Here is a 12,610-nt window from a genome sequence, read left to right as displayed (position 1 = left end):
TTTTGGATTATTTTGATAATAATAATAATAATAATAATAATAATAATAATAATAAAATACTTTATTTAAAGTGCTACTACGACGAAAATCGCTCAAACTTGGATTCAGCTGAAACTTCCTAAGAATACTCTTTAAAGGTCCAATAATCACTGTATAAAGTGTTTTCTCGATATTCAGGACGAAAGTATGATATTTTTACGATTATGATACTTTCAAGTGTTACATAGACTATGACCACTTGGTACCTTGGAACACATGGTACGGCAATAAAAGGCTGTGTGCGATGACGTTAACTAGAATAAGGACGTTTGCATGATGGCGTCATTTGACTCTCACTACCATAATGATTGGCGAATTTTCTTTCTTAGTTAAATTTGACAAGGGAATCTTGTAATGCAAACGTCCTATTACGCAAATGACCGAAGAAGATCGGCTCACAGAACGTGTTCATTTGCATTCGTTTTAAAAACATAAGAAGCTTTATTAGACATTACGAAGTTTTTCGTACTCTGACACTAAAAAATAGCATAATCAATCTAGATTTTACAGTTCCAAGTTGAAATCTACGTACAATACTCTAAAGCCAAGTTTCCCTTACCCCCTTCCCCCAAAGAAAACTAATGCACCACTAATGGCTACCTACTCAAAACACTAGGAGAGATCCTTAATTAGGGTGCAAAAAAAAGTTCAGGTGCCAAGAAACTCATTTTTCAATGGTACTTACAGTAATTAATCAAATAGCCACTAGGAGAGTCAAACCGCTACTGTTGGAGGGGGGGGGGGGTGGGGGGAGAAACGGCTGCTTCTCTGTATTTGTTCATAAATGCATCATCCAAAAATATATATGCATGAGAATGAGGTAAAAAAAGGACTACGATCTTAAATAAAGTTATTCAATGGAAAAAAAAGTTAAAACAAAAAGTCCGCTGGACCGAGGTGCCGAGGGTCTTGGAAGAAAAGGCCTGGGGAGGACCCTTCGCCAGCACATTTACCAGCACATGACCCAGGTACAAGAAACATGGCGTCCTCAGCCACTCCTGTCGATTTGTGTCATATCGTAACAGAAAATGCAGTAAATTCACTACTAAATACACTTCTCTACGGGGAAAGAAAGTTCTTGATTTGGACTAGACTATGTTTGGAGAATTCTTCGTGGGTTATAAAGTGAGTATTTTTGGTTTTAATCGTGGGCCACTTTGGTTCAGGTACAAAAACGTGCCCAAGCGACGGTCTTCTTCTGTATTTCGTAAATATGGCCTTTGTTTTGCTCCTTGTCAAAACCATGGAGGAAATAACATTTTATTTACGTAAATACTATAAATCCTCACATCATTGCAGAGTTTATATTTTTTATGCGAAATAGAGAATCAAATACTAAAAAAGCGGCCGTTTATAGTGATATGGCGGCAAGAAACGAAAGGCGTTTGTTTGGTAACTCGAAGTTTAGACCTTTCAAGTCACGTTTCATCTCGAAAAAGATAAAAGTTTCGTTTTGAAAAAAGTTTCAGATGGCATACGAGTTGGGTTTGTTTAGGAATTTAGTCTTATGGCCTAAGTTACTGCACGAGTTATTGTTTTTTTACATATAAGCTTAATTCCTTGTTTGGGATCTGCCTCAGCAAACTTTGTGATTAACTTGATGTATTAATAAGCTTATGTGAGAAATACAAGCTTTCTGGTCTTAATATATTGTTAAGAAGACTACCGTTGAATAAATATGGTAGTTTCCATGCCTTGAATACACAATATCAGTATTAGAAGGGTATCAGTGACTGATCATCATGAGAGAGAGGGGCTTTGGATCCCCCTTCCCTCTCCAACAGGAAATAATGCTTTTATCGCTAAGCTAAAGTGGCCATAGTGAATTTCTTGTAAAAAAATTAATTTAGCCATATATTTTGTTTCCCAGCACCAGTGATGGAGTCGATGTCTGGAAATTGGAAATTGATGGACAGAGTTTGGACTCATATGTAAGAGACACATGCCGAAAAATCCCTCCCCGTTTACAAGTTATAAGCACACCTCTGAAAACTCATGTTTATTTTGGTGATCAAACATAAGAAATTGACTGAACACATAAGAGAAAAAAATAACTGTTTCCTCTTCATTCCAAACTCTATTTCTTCCAGAGGATATTTTTCTCCCTTGCCCCCAAAATACGAGCCCTTCCCATTATAAGCCCTTCCATACCATTATAAGAGGGTGCCAATGGGGTTACTAGTTAATTGACTATTGGCCAAAAAATAGTAGTTAACTGAAAAAATAACCTAAAATTAGTAGTTAACAGTCAACTGATATTTCCTTATTTTGGTAATATTATGGTCAGAATATTTAAAATATTATCACAGTTAACTGACATTTGACAGAAAAAAATTTGTAGTTAACTGACAATTGGGTACCCCATTAGCACCCTCTTATGAGCCATTCTCATTATATAAGCCCATCAAAAACCCTTATGAATGACAAATGACTAATCCCAGAGATTCTAACCAGGATTTTATGCTAAGAGACCATTTACTTTTAAGAAAAAATACATGAATAATTTTGTTAAATTGTCACTTAATTTGGTAATCTATGCCTCATAGGAATAATGGTGTAATATTTATCAAAAATTAAAACGTTTCTTCTATGTGTAATTTGATATTTTTTAATATCCAAGCTATATATTTTTTTGATATCCAAGCTTTTTTCTTTGTTATAATGTTTGGGCTGCAAAAAAAACTTTTTTTCTGTAATCATTTTGTCTTTGTGCTTTGTTACAGAGGGAACTCTCACAACTTGACACTTATGAGACATTTTTCACAAAGATCAGGTATGAATATGTCTATTAACTGAAATATTGACTGAGATTCACTTATAGAGGAAAACCATACAGAGAACCAAGAAAAAAAATGATGATTAGGAGTCAAACAAATAATTTTTTTTTCTTTAGAACCTGATCACATGTTGCATTATGACATTTTTGACCAACTATTGACATCATATTATCCTAGTTAATAAGAGGATATACCATTGGAAAAAAAAAAGAAATATAAATGAAATAGTTTGATATTATTTTGCTAATAAAGTGCTTTTAATAAACTTTTATATAAAGTTAATTAGAGTCATAATTTTTTATATCACTGGTTTTACCTTTTTGTTAAATGATTTCCTCACCCTAAGAGTACTGCAGATAAGCAATGTCTATTGGGTATTCAAATTGCCCTGGAATCAAGAGACACAAAGTTAAAACCTTACAGGCACTTCGATTTCTTTAAATATTTCAGATCAGATTTTTTATGTGGCAATCTGATAATTACCCTCCATGCTGAAAAAATTACTTTGACAGTTGGTGTACCAGATACAGCACTCAGTTTTGATCTTTATGAAGCAAGTGCAGATGACAGAAAAACTGAGTTACAGATTCTGATACTACGAATGGCAGATGATATAATGAATCTTACTGAAAAAGTAAAAGGTACTGTAGCTATATCAAAGAAGTTTGAAGAGGTGAATGTAGTCTCCTATGCAGCCGCTATTAGTGAAAGGTATATGCGGGCATTCATAGCTATTTCAAAAACGTTTGTAGAGGTGATCATAGTCTCCCACACAGCTGCTATTAGTGTTGTCATGCAATGCTCACTACCCTAAGTAGCTTCTTAAGAGTGCAGCAATAAAACGGTGGTGGACAACAGTCATAACTACTAAACTAAGGTACTGTTACACATTTTGACTTCTAAATATTTATTTTATAAGTTTCTACAGAATCTCTTGAAAGAATGAAAAATCAAAAAGGTCCAGCTCCTAGTGATTCCTCAATTTTTGGTAAGCATTACTTACAGTAGCCTATTTACATGTTTACTTACTATAATTTGGTTGGGCTTATATATCCGGCAGGGCTTGGCTTATGAAAGCCATGAGAAACAGCTGAAATCTGTTATATTTAAAAAACATTCTTGGAAATCATTCAATTCCATTTCAATTGAAACAGCAAGTGTTGACAAGCAACAATATATAACAGACAAATAAATATTAAAAAAATTTGAAAAGTGAATGTGCTCAGAAAAACTGTCATCTGAGCATCTGAGTGGATTATCAATGTGCTACTGGGTGCACAGCAGTACTCCCGGGAGGGGAGGGGTGGTGGGGGAGGAGGCTTATAATATGACTGGGATAAGATTTCTGTTTGTTATCACTGAATGCAGGTGGGCTTATAATCATTATTATCAAAGTAGTGGAGAGCTTATAATCAGTATTCTATGATATTGTTTATATCACCCCAGTAGAAGATCCAGGGGAGGGGTGCAGGGGGTGCACACCCCTCCCTGGTTCGACTTTGTGCCCCTACTTCAAAGATTTAACCAATATAAAATAATATTTTTTGCCTTTGATTCTAAGGGGTGCACCCCTCCCTGGGTTAACTATGTGCGCTGCACCCCTCCCTGAACAAATTCCTGGATCTGCCCCTGTACCCCAACAATAAACATTTATAAGATTTAGTATTACCTGTATATCAGAGGTGAGAGTGTTAGTGTTTCATTGGGGAAACTGATAAAATTTATTGTCAAAATGGTTCTTTCACATAAGCATTAATCTGTGGTTGTATGGTGTTTGGCTCCTTAGACATGCCTCAGAAGAAAGTGAAAGCTCCCACAGCCAAGAGAAAACAGGGCTACAGTTTGGTGAACCCTGGCAGTCAAAAGTAAGTTTTAACTCACATATCTAGTATGTGTACCTGTGCATGTAGCTAGCTCTCTGACAGTAGGGCCATTAAGGCTGGTATTTCTTATAGGAAATTTTCTTTTATTTTTTCTTATTTTAACAGATTGAAACAAGCAAAAGGAGTACAATTTGATGATTAACTAAAGAAACAACTGTTTTTGTGTTTTTGTTTTTCTAAAAAAAACATCATTAATTGCCCATGAAGATTTATTAAACAATGAGGACTTAACATCTAAGTTCTGTTGTGTTATACATTATAGTCATTTGAAGGATTGTTGAGCATTAAGCCATTTTTTGCACCTTCCTCTTAGTATCAGATAATGACTCTGACTCTGTGCAATTTCCCCAAGGTACACTATACAGTTATAATGCTGTATTCATTTGAAATTTACCATATTTTTTTAGTACATAAGTATAAATATTTTGAAGATGAAATAAGGCCACTCCTCATTCCCAGTGCCTCCTCCACTCTCAAAACTTGAAAACAAAGGCATCACTGTAAATAAGAGTAGGGGCTAACCTTGAGTAACCAAGTCTTTAACTAAGGGGCTACAGGTGAATTTGAAAAAGGTTGTTTTTGTTTCATTTCAAAGACCACTTATATGAACTGTAACTATTGAGTGTAAGTGCTTTGACTGTCATAAATCTAAATATAATAAAAGCTAACAATCATAATCATAAGAAGGTTGTTGCATCCAATTTATATTGCATGGTCAATGAAACCAATCCAGCATACAGTATACCTGTATCATACGGTGTAATGAAAAAGGGATATGGGAAAAGATATGGGGGGGGAGGGGGGTAATTGCTATGGTGGTTATAAATCCTATAAAATAGAGAATAATCATTGTTACTGGAATCATGCATGTTACTGCGATTATCTATTATTTTGCAAACTCAGACATTTCAAAAGCTAGTTGTCATGGAATTGGTATGTTATTTTCATCTGTCAGTCAAAAATATAAAAGGTGCCGACTGATTATTTTTGATTGATGGCATTAATAATACAAATTTCATTGAGCAACTCGCAGATACAGAGTTTGCAGAATATCGAAAACTGCAGTAAAAAAAAGTATAGTGTAACTTTTGTTGGTGAATATATAAGATATGATGATTTATCATACCTTACTGATAATTTATCATCATAATTCATCATAAAGATCGTGATCTCAACACTATAACAAGATTCAGAGCGCTATTTTAAATGTGTCAGAGATCCTTTAGACTGAATGATATACTGGGAAGAAAACATTCCCATTAATTTGGGTTATATTTTCTTACCTTGTAGAAATGCTGGATAAAGTGTCATCTTTTTCACTTCATTTTTCAGCGCTACAGTTACAGACATGGCCACAGATCCAGAAAGTCTTGGGAATACAGTCCATTTATCTGTGTTAAACGGTTCTCAGATGTTAGATATCTACCGGTGTCCTAATCCTACCCATTGTCAGTTTCCCTGTAGTAAAGGCAGCAGACGATACCACTGCCCATTGTGCGACAACAGACCTCAGAAACCAGGACGCATGCGCAGGCATTTTTTCCTCATGCATGCTGGGAATCACGTCATTGAACACGAGGGTTCGTATAAGGTTTATTCATTTGTTTGTCAACTTATTTTGTAGAAGGTTTGTACTATCGATACGTGTAGCTAAACCAACTTATTCATGCAACTTTACAATGCTTCCAAATCACGCGTAAAATCGTAACATTTGCCGTCGCGACAAAATAGGGTTCTAGTGAATGTCATAAAGTGTTTCCATGACATTGTTACAATAACAAAAGGGCACGTGCCTATGGGATTTCAAGAAAAAGCCTTGATTGACATCCACCAAAACCTACTTCTTCACAACAACGATTCCGCGCCGTCTTTGATTTAGTACTGACGACAGTTATACTTTGCCTCAGAGAAGTTATTATATTTTGTGCTTTTAGATTTTATTTGCCTTGAGTATAAAAATATATCCTGTCTAAACATTTTTTGGTCATCCAAGCGAATTCAGGAAAGGTCTAATGGTCTGAAATGTTGCGCACACGGTCGGCACGACATACCGTGGACAGTGAACCCATTCCATTTTTCCCACACAGCACATTCAATCAGGAAGCTTAAAAAATCACGTAACAAAAAGAATACTAAAGCGATCATTTGATAAATTCTTCCTAGCTTGTACGCCCGCGCTCTAAAAAGGTCACTTGTTCTTGCAGGTTTCCGTATTCTTCGTTGTAAGCTCAAGTGTGCCCGCGCAAATGGCCGCATAACTGACTGCTCCCACTATCACTGCTGTCTGTGCGGCCGCGTCTGCCTGCGTAAGGTACATTTATGCTGCCACTTACAGGCACATACACTGGGTACAGCAAAAGATGTTGAAGATGACATGATAGACACCAAAGGAGATGATGAACAAGAGGAAGAGGCCGATGATGATGATGGTGATGATCATGATGACACGGCAGATGAAACTTTGTTACAGACCTCGCAAATGGCTTGTAGTATTGCAGGAGAGAATGAGAATATGGTGACCTTATCCGATGGTACCCAGGTAAGCCGGCCCTATTTCTAATTGTCTTTGATGTTGGCTATCTTATCCTTACGATTTTTTAAAGGCACTATTTGAAATATTTCTGTAAGGTTCTTTATTGCTCTTGCAATAGAGGTTTTGCACGATCACGTGATGGCAGCCATGACAGCAGGCACGACAATAGGGCATTGGTCCCATGGGAAACTGAATTCTTTCTCATGTAAATCAAATTAGACCGTATTCAATTGTTCCTGCCTCCTATCATGGCTGCTATCACGTGATGGTGCAAAGCCTCTATTGTCTCATGAGAAATGAGAGGTTGTTGAAAATAGAAAATAGAGTGGGAGGGAAGGATAAAAAATACAAAGAGAGAAGGAAAGAAAGAGAAAGAAATAGGTAAAGTAGATAGAAAGAAGGAAAGAGAGAGAGAGAGAGAGAGAGAGACGGAGAGAGGGGACAAAATCAGTGTGCAGTTTGTGGAATTTTTAATTAAGGAGGCTGTGGGTAGTTTTGGTCTGGCACACCTAGCCGCATTGAAACGGCTACAACTTCGTCTTGAATAACTCCACCTGCAAGCGCTTTTCACACAATGTCAGGAAAGGATTAAAGGTTTCAAAAATGATAAATTAGTTTAAAGCGGCCTTTTCATTATGACGTAATGATGACATCATAGAAATCGTTTACCGCTTATTTTCTCGAAAACTAGACCTAAACTTTCAAAGCGACTTGCACCAGTCGATAGCATTCATCAAGGCACCCAACATATTGCAATATAAAAAAAATGTATGAGAGCGTTTTCCAAATATTACGCGGTGAATATTTTCATGAACTTTTACTATTATTTCCAGCGTGTCAACTTTATACCCTCAAAATCGGGACTTTAATTTAGTGGATTCAATATTTTTAGTAGCTAGAATATAGGTACGGATATAGACACTGTCCTTATTGAGTATGAATCAAATTGTGACTTTCTTTCTAACGTTATGGATTTTTTGATATGAAGCTAAATGACCCCATTTGTTGTCAAAAGCGATAGAAAATATCATTGAAAGCGGCATTCAAAAAATCGTCGAACGATGTTTTTCTAAATGAAGTCACTAAAAGATGTATCTTTTACAAATGTTCTCCTTTAATTTCATATGCATTGAATGGTATTAAGGCAGTCAAATAAAAATAAGTACGCTCATAACTACTTTCGCTCACGGCTGCTTGGTGATTATTCACGCTTGACTTCCGTGTTATTCCTTGTCGTGTGCTGTTAGTATCGAGCGTACTTATTTTTATTTGACTGCCTTAAAACCCTTCAATGCATATGAAATTAAAGGAAAATATTTGTAAAAGATACATCTTTTAGTGACTTCATTTAGAAAAACATCGTTCGACGATTTTTTGAATGCCGCTTTCAATGATATTTTCTATCGCTTTTGACAACAAATGGGGTCATTTAGCTTCATATCAAAAAATCCATAACGTTAGAAAGAAAGTCACAATTTGATTCATACTCAATAAGGACAGTGTCTATATCCGTACCTATATTCTAGCTACTAAAAATATTGAATCCACTAAATTAAAGTCCCGATTTTGAGGGTATAAAGTTGACACGCTGGAAATAATAGTAAAAGTTCATGAAAATATTCACCGCGTAATATTTGGAAAACGCTCTCATACATTTTTTTTATATTGCAATATGTTGGGTGCCTTGATGAATGCTATCGACTGGTGCAAGTCGCTTTGAAAGTTTAGGTCTAGTTTTCGAGAAAATAAGCGGTAAACGATTTCTATGATGTCATCATTACGTCATAATGAAAAGGCCGCTTTAAACTAATTTATCATTTTTGAAACCTTTAATCCTTTCCTGACATTGTGTGAAAAGCGCTTGCAGGTGGAGTTATTCAAGACGAAGTTGTAGCCGTTTCAATGCGGCTAGGTGTGCCAGACCAAAACTACCCTGAGCCTCCTTAAAGGAAGCAAACGACTTCAAACAACAACACGATGGAATTTACTATAATTATGTCCAGATGAGAATATGTGGACCGCGTAGCACTTATGAAATACATGAAGATATAGAAATATAGATAAGTTATAGTGCTTGGGAATGAGGTTATTCCGGGCGAAAGCCCTTGGAATTAAATTCGGAAAAATTAATTTCCGACCTCGCTGGGAAACGGAATAACCTCATTCCCAAGCACTATAACTTATATCTATATTTCTATATCTTCATATAATTATGTCCGTAGTGTTAAAGTACTGATGTATCATTTTCAGGTTGTATACGTACAGTCTATGGACAATGGAGAATCTGCACTAACAGTTGTTCCAGTCAGCAGCCAATCAGAGTCAATACAAATACAATCTGACCCACTGAACTCGAGTCTACAGGTGTTAGCATCTTCACGGACAAACAATCAGATACAAGAGCTAGGCACCATGGCCCAAGATGTTGCTGAACAAGTCAGCGGTGATCAAGATTTGGAAGACATTTTAAATCAAGGTCAGTGGTTCTTTGAGGCTAGAAAACTTCTGATATCATTTTAAAAACGTTTTGGCAATGTACAGTGGGCACTTTCGCGGATTACATTCATAGTAGTTGAATTTCAACTAAATTGTTTTTCGGGTACCGGATACAGTTTACGTAGTCAATTCAATAGAAATTGAATTACTACGTGTAGAGAAAACTTAGGACAAAATATAATTACACAGATAGCTTCGAATTCCATGGAAATTTTCTGTCTCCTACAATTTGTGTTCCAGGACAAAGTAGAGTAGTAGTACCCTCCGAGGCATCCGTGCGAAGTGAGCCATCCATCGTGTCCACAGGGATCTCATCTTTCCATTCTTACACATCCCAGACAGAACATTCGCAAGTACCTTCAAGTCAAACGCTACATTTTACACAGTCATATAGCGAGCTCACTAACGAACAAGGTGACCCAGTACAAGAAGATGGGAATGTCATATTCGAAGGAGCATCACCAACTAGGCCAGCCAGTCATATAGGGCAGAAGTCCCAAGACCTTTCAAACATAGCCACTTGTGAACTGGCCAACCAAGAACCGATTGAGCTGTCAGGAGTTACGAACAGCCTGGACATCAATGACTTGGTGTCCAATGCCCCAGTGGCTGCGTCACAGGTGCCGAGTATTGAGGGTGGTATCTCACCCACATCTCCTTCCATGACATCCAACCAGATGATAACAAGTGCAGACTCATCCATTCAATTCCAGAGTCCATCGAAGACTATTATGTCTAGTGACTCATCCAGTCAGTTCCAGAGTCCACCTTTAAGTGACTGTGATCAGTCTTCAAGAAGCTGCAGAGGATCTGAAAATGATAGTCTATCATTGTTGAAGAGCGACGGTGGGCCTCAAGAAGACGATCGAGTGTTCAGTAAGCTGTTTGAAAAAAACATTACTCCTTGTTCGGAAAACATCTACCAGCATCCATCTGTGGTGCCTGAACGAACGGGTATGAATGTGGGCCGCTGTAAGAATACGGAATGTGACTGCAGGCTCTACCATTGTCCCTTGTGCACTTGTCTGCCCAACAAACCAGGACGAATAAAGGAACACTTCAGGAAAATTCATGCTGAAAATTTAATCATCAAATATCGAGGTATGTGGCATTGTAGAGCATTCGTCTTAAGGATAAACAGTTGCTATAACAAAATCACTCTCTGGACTGCAAGGCTAGCATGGGGGATGATGTACCGTGTATAGTTAGGATTCTCCATCCTACTTAGGGTTAGGATGGGAGAATGCAGTAGATGTGGTAAAGTGTGTTTCATATAGTGCTGCCTTATCCTTTCCCGAGATGTTTTTTTCCTCCGTAATTTACTGTTTTTTATCAAGGCCTTGGTTTCATTATAAGCTGTCTCGCTCCAATGCGGGCATTTCTGTCTTAGCTTTCGTTAAAGTATATCTTTGGCTTTGAATAGGTTTGTAAATGACACTGGTGCATGGAAGGTTTTTAAACCTTAAAGAGGCGCACAGCTGATTCACTGGAAGAACACTTCACGTAAACACATTCGTTTACATTTTTCCCGCAGGTTATCAGATGCTGAGATGCAAACTTGGCTGCTGTCGTCCTAATGGGAGACGAATCCTCAATTCTCATTATCACTGTTTCCTATGCGGCGGCATCTGCATTAGTAAACCAGGCGTCTATGAACACATGAGGACACAGCACGCCCAGGGCAGAGATAAACCCGAAACCCACTCTAATGATGGTCCAGAGAAACGCAAAAATACCTCCACTTCCACGGCAGTACCAGCCAAGAAACAAGCAGTGGATCATGATCTAACGCAACTCTCATCACCGCCTAAGACAAAACTGGAGGAAACATCACAGAGTCTACGACCTTTAGTATTGCAAGTCCCAAACATGTTGTCAGGACAACAAGCTTCCAATAACAATCAAAGGGTATTGTTAGATGGTCAGAGCTTAGATCAATCAGGAGGCATCCCCACCTCTCAGCAACAGATTACGGTCCAGTTGCCCGACGCACAAGCTTCTCCTTCACAGCAACAGCAGCAGCAGCAGCAGCAACCAGTTGTCATCCTGATGCCACAGCAATCACAGAATTATATTCAAGGACAACAACAGCAACAGCAACCCATTGTTATCGTTATGCCCCAAGGGGGTGGAGCTGGGGGCATTCAGATGGCACAACCTATTATTATACCCGTGCCCCAATCTGTAAATAACTAGGTTTTTTTTGTTTTTTTTTTTTGTTTGTTTTTTTTTTGCATAAAAATTACTTTGTTAGATAATGTTGTTCTACGCACCTTACGAGAAAATATCAGTCCTGCCAAGGGCATGTGGCATATTTCTCGTGAGGGGTTCGTAGTGGACTTATATAATTAAAAACTTAGATATCTTGTTTATAAATATATTTAGAGGTAAGTGTTGCTGGTTGGTTCGGTTAACTCGCCGATGTCACCTTTATAGCTAAATCGATCAAAAGTGTCCACTTTCTTTCGCCCTTTCTTTCATATGAAGGTTAAGGTTACTCTCTAGGTTTACTCTATTACGTTTTTATGACTTCGCCATTATGGAGGAGATCACTTGATTTAAATGTGTAAATAGTTCAAATAGTAACTGAAATCATTAACTTCAACGAGCTTCAAATCAGCAGTTTAAAAAGCCTGAAAAAGTATGCGGAATTCCGTAAAGCACTTGGGGAAACTCTGTTAACGTCAAATAGCACGAGATATGATAATCAGAGAGAAAAGAAAACCTTGATCAATAATGGCAGCCGGCAGCGACAACAAATTTTCGGAAATTGATAAAAATTAAATGGCCGAAATGGTGACCAAAAATATAAAGTAAAGATTATATTCTTGGGTATAGACCGCAACCACTGTCGGACACTTTTAGCACTTTTAGATCTTCCC

General features: G+C 37.5%; 1 protein-coding gene across 1 annotated transcript; it reads left to right on the top strand.

Moving 5' to 3' along the window:
- Positions 1 to 998: 998 nt before the first annotated feature.
- Positions 999 to 12,108, top strand: LOC116301856 (uncharacterized). Its single transcript, XM_031711017.2, has 11 exons — positions 999 to 1,164; positions 1,910 to 1,970; positions 2,763 to 2,812; positions 3,267 to 3,457; positions 3,736 to 3,804; positions 4,603 to 4,681; positions 6,032 to 6,279; positions 6,904 to 7,238; positions 9,483 to 9,708; positions 9,969 to 10,829; positions 11,263 to 12,108. Exons 1-11 carry the CDS (start codon positions 1,019 to 1,021, stop codon positions 11,922 to 11,924), a joined length of 2,928 nt encoding a protein of 975 aa, XP_031566877.2. The 5' UTR covers positions 999 to 1,018; the 3' UTR covers positions 11,925 to 12,108.
- Positions 12,109 to 12,610: the final 502 nt, after the last annotated feature.

Source organism: Actinia tenebrosa, unplaced genomic scaffold (assembly GCF_029948245.1).
Source record: "Actinia tenebrosa isolate PJP-AT-01 unplaced genomic scaffold, QUT_ActTen_1.0 PGA_scaffold1__47_contigs__length_23844297, whole genome shotgun sequence".
NCBI lineage: Eukaryota > Metazoa > Cnidaria > Anthozoa > Actiniaria > Actiniidae > Actinia > Actinia tenebrosa.
The sequence above is the reverse complement of the archived record's forward strand: the minus strand, read 5'-3'. Positions and strand labels throughout refer to the sequence as shown.